Source organism: Anser cygnoides, chromosome 15, assembly GCF_040182565.1.
Source record: "Anser cygnoides isolate HZ-2024a breed goose chromosome 15, Taihu_goose_T2T_genome, whole genome shotgun sequence".
Classification (NCBI taxonomy): Eukaryota; Metazoa; Chordata; class Aves; order Anseriformes; family Anatidae; genus Anser; species Anser cygnoides.
This window is the reverse complement of record NC_089887.1, coordinates 1,629,269-1,641,867: the sequence shown is the minus strand read 5'-3', so window position 1 is coordinate 1,641,867 and position 12,599 is coordinate 1,629,269. Positions and strand designations below refer to the sequence as shown.

General features: G+C 62.4%; 2 protein-coding genes across 2 annotated transcripts in view; both read left to right on the top strand.

Moving 5' to 3' along the window:
* Nucleotides 1–2,089: 2,089 nt before the first annotated feature.
* On the top strand, nt 2,090–4,258 carry NPW (neuropeptide W). Its single transcript, XM_066977723.1, has 2 exons — nt 2,090–2,587; nt 3,852–4,258. The coding sequence occupies exons 1-2, from the start codon at nt 2,177–2,179 to the stop codon at nt 3,885–3,887; spliced, it is 447 nt and encodes a 148-aa protein (XP_066833824.1). The 5' UTR covers nt 2,090–2,176; the 3' UTR covers nt 3,888–4,258.
* A 7,501-nt stretch (nt 4,259–11,759) lies between these two features.
* The window catches only part of NHERF2 (NHERF family PDZ scaffold protein 2), a 33,917-nt gene continuing 33,077 nt past the window's right edge, over nt 11,760–12,599 (top strand). Inside the window, exon 1 of the mRNA XM_066977759.1 lies at nt 11,760–12,062. Within this exon, the coding sequence (XP_066833860.1) occupies nt 11,853–12,062 (210 nt within the window). The 5' untranslated portion in view covers nt 11,760–11,852. The remainder of the gene's footprint in view (nt 12,063–12,599) is intronic.

The following is a 12,599-nucleotide window of genomic DNA, read 5'->3' as shown; positions in this document are numbered from 1 at the left end:
TGCAGCCAAACACAAGCTGCTGAGCTGCCGGCTCGGTTTGGAACCGGGGCAGGGTTGGAGACAAGTCTCTGCCTTTTCCAGACCCCAGCACCGGGTTGTTCAGAACTGACACTGCTCTCGGGCGGGAGGAGGTATAATGGCTTTTTATTGAGTGAAATAAAGCTGATAGCGCGTGTCCCATCGTGAACTGGGGTTTGGTGACCAGGGATGCGATGTGATTGTCTGTGTGCTGTACTGATGCCCTTCATTAATGGCTCTATTGAAACAGGGAAGTGCTGAGGCCATTCATAATTTCCAGAGCACTCAAAGTGTGACAAAAATAGCCTGTCCATCAGTGATCTGCTCAGTGGAAGACGGAAGCCCGGCTCCATCCTTATGGTAAACCTGGGTGCTTCCAAGAAGTTGTGCCATGACTGAATTCGACTCTCCGTGTCTGGATCAATAACAAAAATGTTTTCGGTTCTGCAAGCACGTGACTTCTTACTCTCAGCTCAGGAAGAGGCAAGAATGCCCTTCAGAGCATCCAGGAATTTCACTCCCTCCTCACCTTTCCTGAACAGGAAAAAAGTGAGGCTTTGCGCTGACCCATTTACACTTCCCCGTGTCTCAATGCTGCTTTGCAATTTTGCTCAGCATCCCTGGGCAGAGGGGCAGGGTGGATGCTGGTTCAGAGGGAGCCCGACGGCGGGCAGCAGGCTGCCCACATGGGAACACATTGAAATAGCAACACGGAGAGGTGAAATGGGCACACAGGAGCATGCAAGATGCTGAGAACAAAATTAATCAAGTTACCGTGCGGCCTGAAGAACAGAAATGATTTAGTCATAGTTCAGGGTATTATGCCAAGAAATTGGGTAATAAACTCAGTAAGCAAGAGGAACTGGAATTGCTCACCAATGAGCATCAGTATGACCTACTTGGTTTTATCAGGGAATCTGGGGGGAAAAGTCAGCTGACTGAAAGGGCAAAACGGGTGGTTACAACCCGTAAGAAGAATTGAGCTGCTGAAGAGGAGGGGGAGCAGCACTGACAGATCCACTGCAAGCAGCCGTGAACACTTTGCTGCAGGAGAAAGTGCAAGTGGCTGCTTGCTCCAGCTCGCTGCAGCTGCTGAATCGCACGAGGGAGCAGAGCAGCTCCTTGCATCTCTCCAAAGTACCTACAGACAAAACATCGTGTGGTCGCAAGGTTTCCATCCAGGCAATGTACTGCAGGAGGCTGCAGGACTGGTGTTACTGAACCCTAAACACTCACGATTAACGTGTGTAACAAGTGGCACCAGAGGACCATTGGAAGGGGCTGAAATTGTCGGGTCCTGTCACTTCTCTGGAGTGTGAAGGCTTCAGGGAGGGGAGCACAAGCTGGCAGGCATCCCAAGGGAATCCCCAAGAGCAGGCTGTGATCCCCTGGGTAGCATTCGTAGCGGGGCGAGCTGTGCACGAGCACAGCAGCCCCCAGAGCCCCCAGCACAGGCACGGTGTCTTCTCTCTTCCCACTGCTTTGCACCTCTTTAGCGAGCCCATTTTGCCCTGCACCATGGCAAGTTCAGAGGCACTGAGAAGTGCCCTGCTCGGAATTAATCTTGCTGAAAACCACCGGTTTCTTCTTACTTACAGTTCCTCCAGGGCGTGTTCCTGTGCCTTGCAGCTCGTCCCTCTCTGGGCAGTGAGGTGGGGGGCGCAGATCCCCTCTGGGGGTCCTCACTTGCGGTCAGTTTGAAACCTCTCTCTTCCTCCAGCACTAAATCCTGCTGCCGTCGGGCAGGTCCTTGGGGTCTTGGGGGGGGGGGATGCTGAGCTGAAGAGAGCTTTGTGGGGCTGCAGGGGTGGCGCAGGGCTGCGGAGGGACGCTTGGGGCCGGGAGGGGGCTGCCCAGGGGCTCAGGGATGCTTGGGGCGGTGCAGAGGATGCCGGAGGCTGCGGCGGGGGCGCGGGGGGCGGCAGGGGGACGCTCGGGGCGGCGGGGGGATGCTGCGGGCTGGGAGGGCTGCTGGGGGCCAGGGGAGGGGAGGCCGAGGGGCGGCGGGGGGGAGGTCCGCGGGGCGGCGGGGGGCTGCGGGGCGGAGCCGCGGGGTGCCCCTCCCGGCGGCGCTATAAACCGGCGGGGCTCGGGCGCGGGGCTGCCTTCGCTGGGGCACCCGGGGCCGGGGCGGCCGGGAAGCCTGCTGCCCGCAGCGATGGCGAGGGGGCGGCTGTCGGGGGGCGCCTGGGGGGCCCTGGTGCTGCTGGGGCTGATGCTGCCGGCGGCCCCGCCGGCCGGCGCTTGGTACAAGCACGTCGCCAGCCCCCGGTACCACACGGTGGGGAGAGCCTCGGGGCTGCTCATGGGCGTCCGCCGCTCCCCGTACCTCTGGCGCCGGGAGCTGCCGCCCGAGCCCCCCCGCCGCCCCGGGGGTCCCGCGCCCGCCGCCCCGCAGCCCCCGGGCCGCCCCGACGGGGGGTCCCCGCCGCCCGCCCCCCCCCCGCCGCCGCCGCCGCCGCATCCCGGTCCCGGCCGCCTCCTGCAGCGCCTGCTCCGGCGGGGCTGGGGCTGGGGGGGGCCCCGACCGGCCCCCGCCCGGCCGCCGCCCGCCGCCCGCGGAGCTCAGGTAAAGCGGGACCCGACGGCAGGGCGCCGGGAGGGGGCGCGGGGACGGGGCGCGGGGATGTCCCGCTGCACCGGGCCGGGGAGGTGGCGCTTTGGGGTGCGGGAGCCTTGCTGCGGTCCCCCTGCGGCACCCTGGGGGGCTGGAGGGGTGCCAGCGGGTGTCTGGGTGCGGGAGCCTTGCTGCCGTCTCCCACCGTGCAGGCATCGGGGGTGGGGGGTGGGGGGGACGCCCGGTGGGAGAACAACCCGAGCAGAGACCCCACGGCATCGCCGGGCTGCGGGGAGATGCCCCCTGCACCAGGGGGGATGCCCCGGCTGGGGAGTGGGGAGCCGGGACCCCGCGGGACAGCCCGTGCCATGGGGGGGTTCCAGCCTGGCTGCGGTCGCGTGAGCTTGCGAAAGTCTCCGCTGCGTCTTGAAACTTGGACCCCGAGGTCCCAGCAGGATGGAGCGGGCAGCCCAGGCTTCCTCCCGGTGAGATGCGTTCGGAGGGGCTGCACCTGGGTCTGGGGGGCAGAAAAAGGAGCTGGGGGATTTCTGTGCCCGTGTTTGGGGTATCCCAAACCTGCACCCTGCAGGGACCGAGCTGTCAGTGCCATGGAGGGGTGTTTGTGGTGCTGGAGGTGCTGAGGAGCTCCCGGCATCACCCCTCTGCAGGACCCCTCTCCCTGCCCTCTCCGCTTGGCCAAGCTGCGTGGGACTGCTTTGGGGCTGTGTCCAAACATTAAATCTCTTTTCCCACATGCAAAGCAGGAGCCAACATCCGGCTGAAATCCAGGGATGCTTTTAGATGTTGGATCGGCCCCGAAACACGTAGCCATGTTCCCATCCACACCCCCCGCCTTCATTTTTTGGAGGCAATATGGGATTATTAACTTTTGGGGAAAGCCCAGGCAGGTCAGCTCAGCCGGCCCCTCCGGCAGCCTGGCTGGAAGCACGGACAGAGCCTGTGTCGCGGTGCAGCGCTCTGATTCCGCAGCAGAATCTCCACGAGAGCCTTGCAGCAGGTCCCAGCCCGGTACCTGGGTGTTCATACGGGTGCTTGAGCCGTGGGGCTTGATTTGTGTGCGCTGTCTCTTGTGGGAACAGAAGGGGTCCGCAGTGCTGGTGGGGAAGCTCTGAGCCCACGTCGTGAGTCCGTGGCTGGTTTTGAGCACTGTTCGGAGGGGAAATGTCCTCGTGGGGAGGGCAGAGCCGGGTGACGGGGCCACAGCTGGATGTCCTGGGTAATAACCATGTAATAACGTGGGGTCTTCTTCTTTCAGCCTCTCCCGATTGAAGACGTGGCTCTGCTCCGCTGAAGGGTCCCGGCAGGGATGCTCCGGGCGCCGGAGGAGCACTGGCTGCCCGAGGTGGGGACTGTTTCCGTGGCTGGTGAGGAGGAGTTTCATCGGCGGCTCTCCGGGTTTCTGACCTCTCCGAAACCGTGCAGACAGCTGCGTTCAAAAAAAATCCGATTTTTCTTGCCCACTGTCCAGACACAGTGGTAAATTCATCTTGTTTTCAGGTCAACTTAGTGCTATAAACTTGGGGAGAAATAAAACAGGGAAAATATTTATTTTGTTTATTTTTTTTAGATTTCTGTACTAGCTTGTTTGCAATATAACACAAACATGTACTGTTTGCTTCCTAGGAACCTGCCCTCATTAAAATGAGAAATGATCAAAGGAAACGTGTTTCATGTTGCAATTTATTTTATTTTTATTTTATTTTATTTATTTATTTATTTATTTTTTAGCAGAAGCTGGTATGGCTCAGACAGGGCTCAGACCCTTTGGTGTTCCGGTCACTCCCAGGTTTTTCTGATGTGATTTAACTCCTTGACAGAGTTTCTTCTGCAGCCGTACAGTGAATCTCCTTTAGTGCCCATCAGGGAGTTACTGCCGGGGGTTCTCAGCTAAGATGACCAAGTTTGAAATCTTTCCTGGACCCTGCTGAACGAAAGCTCTGCAAGTGCTCACTGCTCTGGTTGCTTGTTTGCCTGTTTAGAGCTTAATTGTGCTGCTGATGAAAGAGAAAAGCTGTTCCCCGCTAAAACAGGGTGTGGGCGCTGGGCCAGGGGGGGCGAGGCAGTAACACACGTGCTGGGATGGGTGCGATCTGGATTTTGGGGGGTCCGGCTGCTGTGGTGGGATCACAGCGCGGGGACAGCGGGGCTGCCTGCCGCCTGCTTCCCATCGGAAGGGAGAATCCCCGCTGGTGCCTGCCAGGGGGCATTTCAGCGTTTTGCACGTGAAGGATCGGTTTCCCCTCCGTGTCCCCTCTCTGTTTCCCCCACGGTTTCCAAGTTTGACAGATTCCTGCTCCTCATTAGCGCAGCACGGTACGCGGATGGCACAAATGGCAGATAATTGCCCCTAACCCATTAGGCTGTTGCACTTGAGCAGGGCCAGGGCTGCTGCAGTGCCAATCAGCCTCTGGAGTGGCCGCAGAGGCGGTTTGCTGTTCTCGATGGAGGTAAGTGGCAAAATGAGGTGGGAAACGTAAAGGTCAGCATCGCACGGGGGGTGCACGGAGAGGGCGACAAAGGGCGATGTGACGAGGGACACGACTTGAGTGTGCTCCCACCCCCGTGCGTAGGAAAGAAGCACTCGTGTGTGTCGATACTGGGGCAAAACCAGCAGATGCTCGGGTAACCACAAGCCCTTTTACCTTGTAAAATATTCCTTCCTGCTGCTGCGGAGGAGCACGAGCTGATTACCCAAAGGGAAAACTTCGCTGGGGCAAAGTAATTTCCCTTGTGCTCTCAGCTCTCCGGAGACATCTGAGCATTCCCTTGGGTCAACGATCCCAGTAAACAGGAAGAAACCTTACAAAGGCATTTAATTACCCCTCTCTGACAAGCATTAATCCAATCCCATCTTAAAGACAAGTCCCAGGAGAGCTTTGCCTCCATCCTGCCCGCGGCCATGCAGATGCTCCGGGGTCTGTGTGCCTGGACCTGGGGGGGGACCCCGAGACAAAATACAGCACCAGGGTTTTTTGGGGGAGGCTGCTTGTGGGGGGAACGGGGTGGCACCGGATGGCTTTGCCATGCCATCTTGTGGCCATGCCGATGCTGTGGGACAGGAGCGCTGGGAGCAGGGCAGGGGCTCTGAACCACGTCCCCATCCCAGAGCAGCCCTGGACGGGGCAGCTCCCATGGGTGCCCTTCTGCCTGCATAGCCCCTGCCAAAACCGGGGGGCTGGGAGCTTGGGGCTGAGGCTGACCCGCGGCTCTGCGTGGGGATTGGGGTGGCACACGGAGGAGCTCTGGAGCTCCGGGTCCCCATGCAGGGCCCGGGGAGCCTGGGCCTGGCTCCGGCCCCCGTACAGATCTATCCCTGCGATGTGGGAGCTCTGCAGGCCCAAAACGGGGGCCGGCTGACACAGTGAGGCTTTCCCAGACGGGGTGCTCCCTCACCCGCCCGTCGTGCCAGTGGGTGCGTTTTGTTCCAGCCCAAGTGATGGGCGAATCCTGGGGGCTGCAGCACGCAGGAAGATGTCCCACCCCTCCTGGCCCGAGCCCGGGGCGGCTCCGCTTCCTTCCTGGCTCCCGGCCTCTCCCAGGAGGCCAGCAGCATCCACCAGGCCGCGGGCACGTGGGGCCGGGCCGTGGCTGCTCAGGTCTGGGTCAGGAACTGCAGCCCTAGAGGAGCCGACGCGGGCTCCTGCTTGGGGCTGTGCACACAGTGGCTGCGGGGCCCTGAGCGCTCCGGGAGGAAGAAAACTCCCCGAGGAATTTCCTCCCCAGTGGAGCTGCCCAGGAGCTGCTCCTCACCCTGCCAGGCCAGGGCTGAGCCCTGCTGTGTCAGGGCAGCTCCTGCTCGCGGCGGCGATGGGCTGGGACGGCGAGCCCTCGGCAGGGCTGGTAGCCCCGGTGGTGCGGGAGATGGCCCCGGAGGTCCCTGGGGACCTGATGCTGTGCCGTGCCCGGCTGTACTGGGATGTGCCAGGATGTGCCGGGCTGTGCCGGGCTGTGCCGGGTCTGCAGCAGGCGCGTTCCCAGCCCGCAGGCTGTCCACAGCCTCATGCCGATGCCGCTTTGGGGAATTGAAAGGCTGGAGATAAGGGCGAGGAGATGCAGAGAGCAGGGAGATAACGCTATCTCTGTGCTTTCGGCTTGGCCTATTTCAAAGTTGTTGGGAGGGCTGATAAGGCAACAGCGGCTCCGAGACGCAGGCAGAGATCTCCCTCGCCGAGCTGGAGCAGCCTGGGGCTGATCCCGGGAGCCCAAAGGGGAAACACCAGGGGCAGGACCCCCATGCTCCCATCCTGAGGGCTGGGGAGCACCGTGCCGGCCCCATGCCCATCCACGGTGTGGCTGAACCGCGACTTTCTCACCCAGCGGCAGCGCTGCCGGCCTGGCCGGGCCCGGCAGTGACCTTGCGGGTGCATTCCTGCCCGGGGAGTTCCCCCCTGCCATGCTGCTATTTCCGCAGACGTGGGCACCTGCGCTGCTCCGCCACCAGCCTCGCCCGGGGTGGGTGCTCTGGGGATGGGTGCACCCAGGGATGGGTGCTCCTGCGGGTGGGTGCTCATGGGGTGGGTGCTCTGGGGATGGGTGCACCCAGGGATGGGTGCTCCAGAGCCCTCTGGAGGGCTCGGTGCTGCTCTCTCTTACATCCACTTTCAGTTCCGATTTACTGAGCCTGAAGCAAAGCATGCAATTAGCGTGCTGCCCTGGCTATTTAATAAAACGAACAGGGCTAATTACTTGCTAGCAGAGCCTGTTGTCTCTGGTGCTGGACTGAATTGAGCAGGGTGGTAATTGCTAGCATCTGGGAGAGGCACCGGGCATCCCGACGGGCTCGCTGAATCCCACTGCTCCCGGTGTGCCCGGGGCAGGGCAGCCCTGGGAGCGTGCAGCCTTGGGTGAGGGTCTGGGACCCGCCTGTGGGAATTCATGGCCCTGGCTGGAAATGTCAGCGCCCGATTTTCCTTTTTAGTGTGCTGGAATGATAGGGACAAACACGTGGGGAGAGTGACGGGTGTCTTCCCGGGGCGGTGGTTGGTACTTTCTGTGTTACACAGCACACACACACAGGTATTCCTCGGATGGGGATGGGCTGTCACCAGCCACGTCCCTGCACAATGCCAAGTGCAGTCGGTCTCTGTCTGGCGCAACACCTACAGCCCTGTTATCTGGTTGCAAATAACGACGGGCTCGGGCAGATTCCTATCTGCCAGCCCGTGAAGCAGGCACCCCCAGCTCCCGGGAGCACAGCTGAGCTGCCCGGACTTTTGCAACCCACAAAGCGTGTTATTAATCCTCCCGATGATTAATTTTCCTATCCCTACAAACCTCACCTGCAAAATGTTTACAGCTCAATAGTGCCACACACGGAGGCCTAGAGAAAGCGAGGCGGCGCGTTGCACAAGCCCTCCCCTCGCTCCCGGGGTACCTCCCGCAGCACAAACACACCGCCGGCCTTTCCCTGCTCTGTGAGAGCCCCGCCGGGACCAACGGGCACGGCCACCCCGCAGGGAGCTACGGCAAACCGAGGGGGGAAGGCAGCTCAGGCTGTCACCGTGTCCGTGCCAGGGACGCCTGGCAAAGGCTGGGACGTCGGTTCTTAGCGCTCAGGGATAGTTGCACGAGTGGCAACGGCCCTCCGCAGCTGCCGGTGCGGGACCAGCAGGCATCACTGCCAGCTCTGGTCGGAGGGCGCTGGCAGGGAGGAGGAAGAGGCTGCGTGGGAGGAAGAGCATTGCCCCGTCAGCAGCTGCCTGCTCCCACGGCTGAGGTGGGACTGGTGTCTGACAAACACTGCGTACAGAGGAGGTGAAGGGAGCGCCGGTGTCGTGGCAGCTTGAAAACACCCCGTTGGTCGGGCCAGAAATGCCTCTCGGGTGGAAGATGGCCCAAAGGCACGTGCAAAACTTTCTTTGGAAGTACACGGCCCAGCGGCTCCGTCACCAGCCCTGGCAAACCGCCCTCCGCCTCCCGTCCTACCGCCCTTCCACCAGCTCAAAGCGAGCCGGTGGGAGCAGGCTCGGGTCGAGCAGCCGAGTCGTTGCCGATTTCTGAATCAGGTAGACCCTAAGCTATGAGCCTTAGAGATCCGCCGCTCCTCCAGCGCGGGGAGCCTGCCCGTCCGCCCGCATTTCTGCCGTTGTGAAACTTCTCGGAGCGCGTGTGTGTGCGTTTTGTGTCGGTTACGCAACGCTGCCGGCCCGAAAGCAAACAGAGTTGGCACACAGGTGTAATTCCGTGACACCGCTTCGCGCAGCGCGGCGGGTGAATTACAGGCAGATGTCAAATGAAGAGCCTCAAACCCTCCCAGCTCAATTAGCACACGGGTCCCGAAAACTTCCCCAGCGTTCAGGTGAGCCCAATTAGGACGTAGCCGTTTGCATGAATCAACACACAGAGAGGTAAGTGGAAAATCATCTGTGCAGTGTCTGCTGAGTCTAATCACGGCTCTGTCATACCAGAAGGTGCGGGAACCCCCCCACGGTCTCTCCTCCTCTTTTTTGGCTCTGGTGGGCCACAAATGGGCGGCTGTGGCTTGGGAAGCAGCAAGCTCACGTTGAAGGGGTTTGTACTGTGCAAGGGTGCACGCTTGTAGTTTCAATGTAGTTGAAACAACGTAGTTTCAAGTTCTTTCCAACTGCTTTACATGAAGCTGGATGCCTTTTGGGGATGATGAGTCTGAAAAATGTCAACAAATTCACGTTGTACTTTAGAAAATATTTAAGTTAAAAAATAGACATTTTGGGAAAGTGCAAACATTCCATTTTCACCTCTTTGAAATGGTATTTCCCCCCTTTTTACTTTACAAGTCACCAACACTTTAAAAAAAGTGCCCCAAAGGGTTAAAATGTTCTGTCTGACCACCCAAAAGATTTTCTCACTTGTGCTTTTATTGCACTGAATAAAAAGAATAACTTTTTTGTTCAAATAAACTTGAAACGATTCCTTCGCCTCTCCCCCTCCCTCCAGTTTTTTGGTTTGGCCACTGAGTGGAAAAATCAATTATTCGCACTCCTCTAGCCTGATAAAAAAAAAGCTTCAGGACTCCACAAAGAGGCTCAGGGGAGCAGTTATGTTATACAGCAAATAAAATGGTCTCCGAATTCCCCGACTCGCCGGCCTCCTCTCATGTCACCGCAGGCTTTGCGCAGGGCTCGGCGCTTCTGCGGCGCTGCAGGGAGCAAACCTGGCGGCGCGGGGCCGGCACCGCGACCTCGGCCACGGCTCCCAGAGCTCCCGGGGGGCCGTGCTGCCACCGGGGGTCCCGGGGGTCTGTGTCCAGCGCCAGCCGCCCCTCCTGTGTGCACCACCCCACTGCCCACGCTGCCTGTAGGAAACAGGGGTGGGAAGTCCCGGAGAGAACAGCAATGCCTTTTTTCCAGGATAGCAGTGAAGACACGTCAGCAAGCATCTTTTTGGTTCCAACACCTTCCAGTTGAAAAGCGGTTTCATGCAGAACTTCAGTGTAAGTCTTTATTTCATTTTATTTTATTTTAAGCAGACTGCAAATTAAAAGCAACTCAATATTCACCGCTGGAGATTTGTATTTACCACCTCAGGCTGGCCACTGCGTTTGCTTCAGCTCTATAAAAATCTGCTAGGAAAGCAGTTGGGGCGGGAGAAATGCCACGGAGGAGAGCTAGAAAACCTGTGAGCTGGGAACATGACACGGCAGCACCAGCTCTGGGACAACTAATCTGGGTCATTTCCTCCTTGCAAAAGATTTCAAGGAAATGAAGATCAGGGATGCAAAGGGGCAAAGATGGGGACCTCCGTGTTCCACCAGAGCAAGTGTGTTCCACAGTGGGACCTGGATGGCCGCTCAGCTGGGCACGGGGGCTGCAGCAAGAGGCTCTCCTGCCAGGAACGCTGCTCACAGGGCACGGCCCGGAGCTGCAGGCCTGCAAACTCATGACCCCCATCCCTGTGGCCTGGCATTTGGGGGACACAAAACTTTTGTCAGAAGCTACATGTGTACCAAGCTGGGGAGATCATTGGGGAGAACTTGGTGTCCTGCAGAAATGGAGGCGAAAGGGACGTGGGAAGGACAAGCCTGCGGCAGCTGGCCCCAGGGCTGGTCCTCAGCATGAAACTGAGCACCCCATTTCTGAGCTCCTTCACATGAAGGGATGGCCGCATCAGGCCGGCAGCTCTGCATGTGCCAGACTGGCCGGATCAGAGGCCCCCGAAGAGCTCTGCATCTCCCCACGGTCACAGGCCGTGGCAGGGTGGGCAGAGCGGCCGGGCTGCATCCTGCCCGCTCAGCACCCAGCTCCCCCAGCAGCTCGGGCTCAGGGGCTCAGCCCCAGCTTCCCTCCCGTGTCGGGGTGCTCCTCGTGGGGCTGGAGGGCAGCGGGGGGCCGGCTGCGGGGCCGGGCTGGGCTGCAGGGCTCCGGCCCTGGCCCCTCGGGGGTCCCGCTCCCTGCAGCCCGGGGGCTCTGTGCTGCGCCGGGGGGGGGGGGCAACGGGGGCCGGAGCAGAGCCCCGGGGGGTCCCGCTCAGCCCCCAGCAGCCCCGGGGGGTCCCGCTCAGCCCCGGGGGGTCCGATCAGCCCCGGGGGTCCCGCTCAGCCCCGGGGGGTCCCGGTCAGCCCCCAGCAGCCCCGGGGGTCCCGCTCAGCCCCGGGGGGTCCGATCAGCCCCGGGGGGTCCCGCTCAGCCCCGGGGGGTCCCGCTCAGCCCCGGGGGTCCCGGTCAGCCCCCAGCAGCCCCGGGGGTCCCGCTCAGCCCCGGGGGGTCCCGCTCAGCCCCGAGGGGTCCGATCAGCCCCGGGGGTCCCGCTCAGCCCCGGGGGGTCCGATCAGCCCCGGGGGGTCCGATCAGCCCCCAGCAGCCCCGGGCGGCTCCTCTCCGCGCGCCCCGGGCATCCCGGCTCCGCGCGCCCCCTCTCCATCGGCCCCGGGAGGCTCCATCGGTTCCGTCCAGCTCCGTTCCCGGCTCCGCCCGCTCCGTCCCCGTCCCCGTCCCCATCCCCGTCCCCAGCTCCGGCTCCGCCTCTCCCCGCCCGTCCCCGTCCCCGTCCCCGTCCCCGCCGCCGTCCCCTCCCCGCCCGCCTCGCTCCCGGCGCCGCGGGCAGCGCGCAGCATGGCCGCGCTGCGCAGCGCCCCGGCCCCGGCCCCAATCCCAGCCCCAATCCCAGCCCCAATCCCAGCCCAAACCCCAGCCCCCGAGCCGGCCCCGGCCCCGCTGCCGGCCCCGTCCCGCCCCTCCGCTCCCCGCCGCCCCGCGCCCGCCCCGCGCCGCGCATAAAAAGGGCCCCGCGGCCGCCCCCGCCCCGCTCCGCTCCGCGCTCCGCTCCGCCGGCCCCGGCCATGGCCAAGGACCAGCTGAAGCCGCGGCTGTGCCACATGCTGAAAGGGGAGAACGGCTACGGCTTCCACCTGCACGGCGAGAAGGGCAAGAGCGGGCAGTTCATCCGCAAAGTGGAGCCCGGCTCCCCCGCCGAGGCGGCGGGGCTGCGCGCCGGGGACCGCGTCGTGGAGGTGAACGGGCTCAACGTGGAGCAGGAGACCCACCACCAGGTCCGGGCAGGGGACCCCCCGCAGCCCCCCCCTTCCCCCCCCCAGGCCCGGCACCCACCCCCGTGCTGGCCTCCCCGAGCGGGCCGGGCCGGGAGGATGGGGGGGGTGCTCCCAAAATGTCCCCAAGGGAGGGTCCCGGGGGGCTGGGGCGCGCTGGGTGCCCCCCGGCGCCGGGCCAGATCCGCTGGGGGGACGCAGCCCCTCGCCCCCCCCCGGAGCAGCCGGGGGTCCGGGCCGTGCCCCTGCCGTGCGGGGCTGGGGTCGGGGTGCCCCCGGCCCGCCGGGTGGGCGAGGGGGGGGGAAGGCGAAGGTGCTGGGGCACGGCCGGGCACCGCCGCGTTATGCAATCCCTGGCGAAAAGCAGCCGGGGGAGCCGGGCTGTGTTTCCGGCTCTGCTCCGCGTTCCCTCGGCCACTTTGGGCAAGCTCCTTCTGCAGCGCGGAGCGGACGAGGACGCCCCAAAATCTACCGATAAAGCTCCGCAGGCGTTCCGCAGTTTGGCTGGCTTAGGTGAGATAGGGCTGGTGGGGGAATAAT